Source organism: Barbatula barbatula (genome assembly GCF_947034865.1).
Source record: "Barbatula barbatula genome assembly, chromosome: 20".
NCBI classification, from domain to species: Eukaryota; Metazoa; Chordata; class Actinopteri; order Cypriniformes; family Nemacheilidae; genus Barbatula; species Barbatula barbatula.
Genome location: NC_136783.1, coordinates 8228014 through 8238786, shown reverse-complemented (window position 1 = coordinate 8238786; position 10773 = coordinate 8228014). Strand labels below are relative to the sequence as shown.

At 36.6% G+C, this 10773-nt stretch overlaps 1 protein-coding gene across 1 annotated transcript; it reads left to right on the top strand.

Moving 5' to 3' along the window:
* Positions 1–951: 951 nt before the first annotated feature.
* comp (cartilage oligomeric matrix protein) lies at positions 952–8921 on the top strand (the record flags this gene model as incomplete). Its single annotated transcript, XM_079482511.1, has 19 exons — positions 952–1027; positions 2546–2619; positions 2944–2995; positions 3085–3233; positions 3359–3496; positions 3583–3657; positions 4753–4905; positions 4983–5087; positions 5166–5273; positions 5387–5546; positions 5620–5738; positions 5911–5963; positions 6054–6247; positions 6679–6857; positions 6937–6985; positions 7062–7258; positions 7354–7526; positions 7619–7758; positions 8804–8921. 19 exons carry the CDS (start codon positions 952–954, stop codon positions 8857–8859), a joined length of 2250 nt encoding a protein of 749 aa, XP_079338637.1. The 3' UTR covers positions 8860–8921.
* Between the last annotated feature and the right edge of the window lie 1852 nt (positions 8922–10773).

Here is a 10773-nt window from a genome sequence, read left to right as displayed (position 1 = left end):
AAAGACAAATGGTCATATATAATGTTATGGTTGTTGACCTACTCCAAAAGAAAGTGATAGAGGGATGTACATGAAGTTTGTTGGGAATGCCTTAAATGTGCAGAGATGTAGACAAAGGATGGCTAATTTAAAGAAGCTTTATTGTTGGTGACTACATAGTTTCAACCTCAGATCGCCCACGGGCCGCCCACATCAGTTTGCCAACAGTCTGATGCATATTGCACACCAACCTGGAAAAGTTTTTCTGCTATTTGTTTGTTTATTTATTTATCAATCTTCTCAAATCTGCACTACTGCACACATTTGCCGTGATTTTGCAGCAGGTTTGACAATAACTTACTGTATATTTGATAACTAAATATTTTCATTTGAGTTAAACTTTACTCAAAATGAAAACACTTTGACTTTTGAGATTGAAAATGAGCAAGAAGCATTAGCACAGCAACAGCGTCTTAAGCATTTTTGTTTTGATTTCTAATAAAAATATTGAAAGGATCTAAAATTATGATACATTTATTTCACAAGAAAAGTGACCTGAGATATGAAAATATAAGACTAAGGTAAGTTTATGTTTATGTTTAAAACAGAATTGTGAATTAAATCTAGAGTAAGGAACTGGCAAACCAAACTACAGCAAAACTTTACATAATGTCTTTTATTTGTGGTATAATGTATATCTAAAACTCCCTCCCAAACTACACTTACAAATTAAAAGTAGTAAACAAATAAAAGTAGGAGTAATGCATGAATGCATTTTTGTTTTCAAGCGATGGCAAACACCACATAACTTTTTTAGTTTGAGGCTGTTCCTCACTGTACATGTGAAGTTTGGAATGCTGTGAAAGGCGTGATGTGTGAAGATCCAGACTGCACATGACATCAGAGGCGCGGTATAAAGGCAGCAGAGACAAGAAGCACACAGACACATTCAGATCCTCAGACACACTGACCATGCATTGGACGCTCTTGTTCGGCTGTTGCTTCTGCTTGCACACCGTTCTGCTTTCTGCTCAAGGAATGTCCAGAGGTGAGTCAATGTGTTTGCATTCACTTTCATATGTGCCGAGTTTACACAAGCTTACTTTTCTATAACTTTGGCACTATACAAATAATCTCAAGGTGTTTAACTCTTTAAGAACTGAACATTTCTATGTTTTATGATCCAAATTATTTTATAATGAATGATAATTAACAAGAAAAGTCTTTGTATTTGATTTCATCAAGATTAATGCTTTTCTTCTTTAGAAATCACAAATGTAAAATAATTACAGAAATATTATTCCAAAAGGTATACAATTAGTCTATATATTTATATTGACATAATAATAATTATTACATTATTTTATTTGGATTTTACATCATGTATTCGTGTTTTGTTCCTCTTAAATGATAAACCTAATACTAAATTATATTATTAATTATATAAAACAACCTTTTTAGAACTTGTAAGTTCTGCACAGTTGCAGGAAAGATCAACATTTGTAGTGGCCCACCAGACAAGATGATTAACTGATATGTTGAGTTTATGCCTGCAATACATATGGAAAACATTGATATCGCCAATGGAAAGAGCACATTTCCTTTCTGTTTATTCAAACTGCCCTCTGGGGAGGGAGACCTCTGACAGAAGCCCCCGCATTAACTTTATTTTCTGCCTCCTTCTTTTACTCAAATGTACTAGAATCAGCAACAGAAAATAGCCAAACCTAACCCAATATTAATACAAAAGGAAATAAATGGTGATCATTTTGAACCACCGATACAGTGGTCTCAAAACGTATAACTAAACCTCATAAATCACACTTTACACATGTTCTGTCACAAAAGTAAGTGCGTGAAGAATCCAAATGAAGCTTTTTATTTGGACATGTTTTCATGTTTAAAAACAGGAAACACACCGTTAGCACTTATGCAGTAAAAATACATTTTACACAATTCGCGGAAATAGATGGAAATAGTTCAACTTTTCACAGTGCCGCGGGCCATTTGGCTAGAGAAAGCGGCGCGGTTTTAGACGCGTCTCGATATGTGAATCGCCCCATAATCAGCTACGTATATAGGCTCGAGGTGCCTGCTGAATGGCTGTAAAATAGATTACAAATATCGCATGGTGAATATCATCCTGAGAACCTGCTGGAAAACACATTATTATGCTTTAAACACATTAATCATGCTGTCGTGTTGTTCTTGCTTCAGTTATTTGCAAGAGATCGTTCACCTAAAAATGAAACATCTGTCATGGCTTACTCGTGTTCATGTTGATTCTTTTTATAAAAGAAGTCATCAAAGAGGCTTAGCAAGATCTCAAATTTGATATTTTACATACAATGAAAGTGAATGGGGCTTGACCTCAACCATTGAACAGAAAAAGCACATATGGGAGATCTGCTAAAGTTCCCTATTTGATATAAAAGGTGAGTCAATGATTACAGAATTTCTATTCATAAGTAACTGTTTCTTAAACTTTTTCTCTTTTCTTTTTGAACTTTTTCTTAAACGTAAACCATGTTGTAAACTCCTCTAAAATCCACATTCTTTACTACAGATGGAGAGATTATCAAGCAGATTAAAGGCACAAACCAAGAGCTTGCGGAAATCAAAGAATTGTTAAAACAACAGGTAAACAACACTATATTTTGTCCAGTCTTATTTTCGTGTATTAAATGGTTTCTGGAGGACTGGAACATTTGAGAAGGAGGACAGCGAGGTCTTGGAAAGCATAATTATTACACAGATTTTAAAAGACAAATGTTCTAATGTTGTATCAATGTTAAATTGGTTATTCTCACCGTTCTGCATGTCCAGAACATTTTATCAAAAAAATTTACAGTGTCCAGAAACTATGATCATTTGTTTTGAGTGATATAAATGGCTTACACCTAAAGATCTAAAGTTTTAAAATTAACATTCTTTAAAGCTATAAAACTCATCTCATCTTAATAGATACAGGAAATCGTTTTTCTGAAGAACACGGTTATGGAGTGTGAAGCCTGCGGTGAGGAGTTTTAAGCTTATTGTCAAATCGTATTTGTCAATGAAAGAGTATCACTTCATTCGTGAATTATTTTGCTCATTCCTTTGCAGGCATGCGAGCAGTAGAACCGCAGAACGCATGTGATCCCAACCCCTGCCACTCTGGTGTTGAATGCATTTTAACACCCGGTGGGTTCAGGTGCGGCCCGTGCCCAGATGGTTTGACTGGCAATGGAACTCATTGTATGGATGTTGATGAGGTGACAGTTATATTGGCACTCTGGGATTGGGTACCATTCGCAATGAATATTCAAGGATTGACTTTTGATTTTTACATCACATGAAATGACAGTTCATGTTTCTTTGACTGAATTATTGTGTTTAGTGTTCTGTAATGCCGTGTCACATGGGATTGAGATGCATAAATACATCACCTGGTTTCCGCTGCGGCCCTTGTCCTTCTGGTTACACGGGTCCTCAGGTGCAGGGGGTAGGACTTGCATACGCATCTGCCAACAAGCAGGTATGCAGGTCTCCTTTCTGTATGATAATCTTTCAATGCACACAGCCATTGGATAGAATGTCTGAAATTAAAACTCATATATGCAGGTCTGCACAGACATTAATGAATGTGAGAACTCAAATGGAGGCTGTTTGGAGAACTCCAACTGCGTCAACACACCGGTGAGTGATACATTATGGTGTGTCAAGACCCCTCAGACCCCGTCATGCACATATGGTCTACATCAGTGTTTCTAAATATATGGGCCATGACCCAGGAAAGTAGCAGTGACATCAGGTTACATGATATACTGTACCTTTATCTGAGAAAACCATTAGCAAAACTTTGTGGCAAAGTAACAAAGAATATGACTAAGATTTATTTGAAATTCTAACTCAATTGCAAAAAAGGATAAACTGAGTCAACTGAGTCTATGCCAACTACAATGTTTTATGTGATGAACAGGCTGCTGAAAGTATAGAACCGTGTTGAAATTCGAGACATATTTACACTTAAATTATGAAGACAAACTTGTAGTAATATTAATCAATATATTAATATTTATTAAAAAAGATTACAACGTATTCAAGTAAAATGTACATTGAATTACTTAATTATACAATTATTAATGTATAAATTCCCATAAACAATAATAAGCACAAACCAATAATGGTTATTTCAATGTAAATGTAATTGTATGCAATATAATCTTAATATAAACTTTGAAGTTTGGTTTTAGAGACATTCACATTTTTTGTGCAGTAGAGTTATTATTGTTTTGATTTTAGTTTTATATTGTTTTTTTAAACATTTTGTTACTTTATTTTTAGATATGTTTGTTTTCATCTTAATTTTAGTTAAATATTTAGTAACTTTGTTATAGCCTATGTTTTGACATTTTATATTTATTCATTTATTTTTTATGTTATATTCATTCATTCTAGTAGAACATTTGTTTATTATTATACTTATTGCAGTTGATTTCTGAAATTATTTTAGTTTGTTTTTTACAATAATTTTCAGGCCAATATTTTAAATCGATTTCAATAAATAAAAAAAAACACTTTCAAAGTTTTGATTTTAGTACACTTAAATAACCTTAATGCGCAGTCATCATTTGAGTCATTATTTAAAAACAGTTATGAACCAATGCATTATGGTCTGTCTGCTTTATGGTTTGCCTTTCTCGTGCACATACTGTATGATTTTAAATGTTTATTGTGATTAAAAAATAAGTTGGAAAATGTTTCTGTGATTCACTGTGTGTTTCTATATAGGGTTCTTTTCGCTGTGGCAGCTGTAAGCCTGGTTATAATGGGGATCAGGTTAAAGGCTGTAAACCAGAGCGTGCTTGTGGCAACGGGCAGCCGAACCCTTGCCACGCCAGTGCAGAATGTATCGTTCACCGTGATGGACAGATCGAATGTGTGGTGAGTCCATAAGAATTAGGATTTTATTCAGACTGCGATATGGGTTTGACTGGTACTGATGAGCTGCTCTGTTTCAGTGTGGAGTTGGATGGGCTGGGAACGGATACTTGTGTGGAGCAGACACTGATATCGATGGCTTTCCTGATGAAAAGTTGAATTGTGATGAGAGAAACTGTGCAAAGGTAAACAAGAATAAAAATCCTCAAAAAGTTCTTGTAACAAACTTCAGTCGAAGTAAATGTCTCAAAATAATGTTGTAGGACAACTGTCTCACCGTTCCAAACTCTGGCCAAGAGGATGCAGACAAAGACAACATTGGTGATGCATGTGACGATGATGCAGATGGAGATGGCATCTTAAACACAGAAGTCAGCACAATCTATGCATTTATTAAAACTGCTTCTTAATATTGGTGAACAATGACAACGAAAATATTGAATACTCATTCACATGAAGTCATACTTGCTGTCTTCTCTGACAGGACAACTGTGTCCTCGTCCCCAATGTGAATCAGAAGAATATTGACCAGGATGATTATGGAGATGCTTGCGATAACTGTCGTCTGATCAAAAACAATGACCAGAAGGACACAGATGGCGATGGGGACGGTGATGAATGTGATGACGACATAGATGGAGATGGTAAGACTTTAAAATCCATCCTCCATTGCAGTATAATGTGTGATTCTACTGAGACCGGGATTTTGCTAACCAGGGATCAAAAACAAGCAGGATAACTGCAAAAAGGTACCAAACCGGGATCAGAAGGACAGAGATGGTGATAATGTTGGTGATGCTTGCGACAGTTGTCCTTACGTCCGCAACCCTGATCAGGTCAGAATAACAAGTTCTCAGCTCTCCAAATCAAGTTTTCTCCTCTAATGGTACTTTTACAAAAATCTTTGTGTACATTTTCGTTTGAAGCAAGAGTTTGGTTTATTCGGTTGGTGTTCAGGTTACATGTTTGGTGCAACATCATAGTTCATAATTCTTCTTTCTATGGCAGACGGATGTGGACAATGATTTAATTGGCGATCCTTGTGACACCAACAAAGACAGGTGCTGTTTAACATAACAATCAGTATTTGATTGCCATTGGTTATATTTATGATCTGAATGTCAATTTTCCCATTGGCTTCTGGTCCTCAGTGATGGAGATGGTCATCAGGATTCCCGAGACAACTGTCCTGCAGTTATCAACAGCTCCCAGCTGGACACAGACAAGGACGGCATTGGAGATGAATGTGATGATGATGACGACAACGATGGCATTCCCGATCTCCTTCCACCTGGTCCAGACAACTGCCGTCTGGTGCCAAATCCACTGCAGGAGGATTTTGATGGTTAGGAGTTTAAGCTTACAAACATAATTTAAGGGATGTTCACTCCAAAAGGAAAATTCTGTCCTTCGTATTCATGTCCTTATTATGTCATTCCACACCTATATGACTTTCTTTCTTCTGTAGAAAAGAAGATATTTTGAAGAATTTTGGTAACCAACATTGGCCCTCATTGACTTCCATTGTATGGACACAAAACCACTGAAACATTTCTCATAATTTCTACTTTTGTGTAGAAAGAGTCACATACAGGCTTTGATGACAGGATTTTCTATCTCTATCTCTGAATGATCTCCGACATAAGATTATTAGGCTTATGCCACTTAACCAGCACTAACCAATCTTACCCAGCATAGATATTTTTCTGTTCAACAGTTACTAACAAACCTGGATCTTCACTGCATGTTGACATTTTCTTGACTGTTTGTTTGCAGGTGATGGAATTGGTAACGTTTGCGAGAACGACTTCGACAATGACACATTTAGCGATGTTGTTGATGTTTGTCCTGAGAATGCTGAGGTCACTCTCACCGACTTTAGAACCTATCAGACTGTTGTTCTGGATCCAGAAGGTGATGCACAGATTGATCCAAACTGGGTGGTGCTCAATCAGGTCAGTCTGCATGTGTTCAGTGTGTTTGGTTTAATTTGCTGTTTGAACTTTTTCTAAGAAATCCTTATTCTTTCAACAGGGAAGAGAGATTGTTCAGACCATGAACAGTGATCCTGGACTGGCTGTGGGTAAGATGCTATGACAAAGGAAAACAACATAGTGGATACGCTATCAAAGCTCATTGCATTCTGATTCCTCTCATAGGCTACACCGCATTCAATGGCGTGGACTTTGAAGGGACGTTTCACGTGAATACTGAGACGGATGATGACTACGCAGGCTTCATCTTCGGCTATCAGGACAGCTCCAGTTTCTACGTAGTGATGTGGAAACAGGTTGAGCAGATCTATTGGCAAGCCAATCCTTTCCGAGCTGTTGCCCAGCCTGGTATCCAACTTAAAGTATGGTCTGGTTTCTTAAATTTCTGAATGACAGCTTCAGATCAATCCAATTTATGGTTCTAAACATGGCATCTGTTTCTGTATTTTGTCATTAGGCAGTGAAGTCAGACACTGGTCCTGGAGAGAACCTCCGCAACTCACTCTGGCACACAGGTCACTCATCCAACCAGGTGAAACTCTTGTGGAAAGATGCCAGAAACGTTGGCTGGAAAGACAAGACCTCCTACCGTTGGTTCCTCCAGCACAGACCTCAAGAAGGATATATCAGGTATGACAAAAATAACAGTGTTGCATCAACAAATCATCTTTTCATTCATTAGAAGTATTGCCCTGCAAGTGCTCTGTGTATCATGGATACAGGGTTCGGTTCTATGAAGGCACACAGATGGTGGCAGACACGGGAATTATCATTGACACAACTATGAGAGGAGGCAGACTGGGAGTTTTCTGTTTCTCTCAAGAGAACATCATCTGGGCCAACCTGCGCTACCGATGCAACGGTTAGTTCTGGTGATAAAATATCATTTAAAACTACTAATATAGGCCAGTGGTTTCGCAACAGGGGGCTGTGGCCCACAAAGGGGGCACCCGCTTGACTTTCAAGGGGGCCAGTTTGCATCACTAATAATTTAAAATGAGACAGAATTTGCATTTCTTATTATTTGTCAAGTTTAATATAGAATGAACTATTTTCCAGTTAATATCAAGCACGGAAATATTTGATCGGGTAGAAATTAGTGGGGGGCCTTGGAGTCGAAAAGGTTGAGACCTGCTATAGACCATTTTGAAAATAAGGATGTATTTATTCACATGAATTTAACAAATTCATTTGCTTACATGAACTAACAATGAGCAATATAGTGTTTCAGCATATATTAATCTTTGTTAATGTTATTTAATGTCAAAACAATTGTTCATGTTAGTTCACAGTACACTGCTATTAACAGATATAACTTTGAATTAAACAAACATGTATAAGTAAATGCTGAAGTCATGTAAAAAAACATGAATAAATGCTGTTGAAGTGTTGTTCATTGTTAGTTCATGTTAGTTAATGCATTTACTAATGTTAACAAGAACAGTCATAGAGTAGTCAGAAAAAACGTAAACCACCGGAAGCATTTTCTGTTTAAGATTTTTTATTACACATATAAATAAACCTTAAATATATATCTTTCATAATTTTTTTACGTTTTTTACGTATTTACAAAAGTTGGTGTAATGATAAAAAAACTAAAACAGGAAGTGCTCTTATGTTGTTTACATCCTGCAAAATGGTCCACGTGTCCTATTATTTTTTTTTCTTTAAAATTCTTATTTTTCTTTTGCTCATAATTACCAAAAGATTTCAAAAGTGAATTTCATATGGACATTAGAAATAATGAATTCATATTGATATTAAACTAATGTTGCAGGAATAAAAACTGCTCTTTTTACTGCTGACTATATGATATATACAATGTATTTCTAACATGCAAAGTCACATTTGGATGTAAGGTACGTGTGAGTTACTGAATCTGCTGTATATTTCCTTTTGTTCCACAGATACCATTCCTGAGGACTTTGAGGCATTCAGAACGCAGCAAATCCAGCTTTTTTAAACCCATACTCAACATTTATACAGTGACAAAACGCCCAATAAATTCTTTTTTTTTTACCAGAGTAACAAAGATGTGTGTTTTAAGTTGTAAATATCTGTCCTGTGTGTCATTACATTTTTATATATTTTTCATAGCAGTTATAGTTCAGCAATCTGACTGGAGCATCATTCCAAGACGGTTGATACAGTCTTTAGTATAACAGCATTGAAACATTTCACCCCTTACAGAAAAGACGCAAGAAATTCCCATGTAAACACCCATGGGATGACATGTGCAACATGTTTTTACATGTGATCCCCAGGGTTTCACCATGGGAATTTACATGGGATTCAGACAAAATTGTTCCGAAATACACATCTAACGTGTGTTTTTGCACATGTAAAACACATGTTGTACACATGTGAAAAACATGTACATTTCTTTTCTGTAAGGGACTGTTTGCCGTATTTTCTCAATGATTCTTGGACCAGAGCTTCTCTGATCAAATTTAAATGATCATATCAAAACTAACTGGCAAAATATAGTATTAAAGGTCCGGTGTGGAAATGTAGTGGCATCATGGTGAATTCCAAGTAAAGGGAACCGTGGTGTATGTATATAGAATTCTGTCAGGATCACTGTCATCAAATATTTAAACCGAAAGCATATATTTAAGGCGGAATGAAACTTTTCGGCAAACTCGTAGCAACACACGTTTCCCCACCTGGGGAACCAGAACAGTTCATGATCCTTAACAAGGTTCGATTAAATGATCCGACAGATATGGAGGAGATGAAGATGGAGGTGGGTTTTGAGTTTGATTATGCAGTTGATAAGGACCAAAGAAAGGCGACTTAAACACGATGCAGTCTAGTGTGTGTTGTGTGACTATTGGTTAACGTTGATTAGCTGCACCTGATCTGATCGGCTGATGCAAGCTGTGGCTCCTGTGGCTCAGTAGTTAGAGCAAAGCCAAGGTCATGGGTTCGATCCCAGGGGATGGCACATAGTCAGAAACAAATAATGCAATGTAAGTCTCATTGGATAAAAGCGTCTGCCAAATGTGTAAATGTAAATATAGCTCATTCTAACATCATAACATAACGCTTCATTATGTAAGGCCTTTATACACCTCTGAACACATGTATATCATATTGCATTTCTGTCAATAGATTCTTCAAAAAATTACACACTGGTCCAAGTTCATTCATCAACTTCTTGTTTAGCGAAGTGTTGTTACATGCTACCCCAAAGAAACATTGAATCAGCACTGAAATCACAAACACCGTAATTAAATATATATATGTATTTTAAAAACACGTACAGAAATACAGGTTACAAAATATAAATGATATAACAAGAAGGCTCTGATATATGCAGCTGAGACATCATGCACATCCATATTAGCATATTTTTCTGATAAAGGAAAAGGACCAGCAAAACGACAAGGACGAAATCAGCTCCTTCTACAATACAGTACCACAAATAGGAGACACAGAAAGAGATGAGCACACCAGCACAGCGACTACAAAACGGGGCATCTTTATAGAACCGACCCAATGAAAGCTCTAGAAAACCACAAATGATACAGTATGTCCTAATATACCATTATTTCCAATAAAGAGCGAGCGTGCGCTTGCAACATAAAGTTCACAAAACGTTCATTTTAACATCGTCTTATTAAACCTGCGTTAAGTGAAATGACGGTCGACAAAATAAAAACATTTGTATTCAATGTCGATGGCACTTAGTTTATGCTTACACTATACATTACGGGGAAGGGTTGATATATTTATCAGCTACACCCTATGGGTCACTATAATTAGAAACACATCCCATTTAGACAACTACGTCCTTATTAGTATTAATGGTGAGGGGATGAGGACATGGTAACCATGGTAACTAACTGCTCAGCAGTTCTATTAAGGCTTAAAG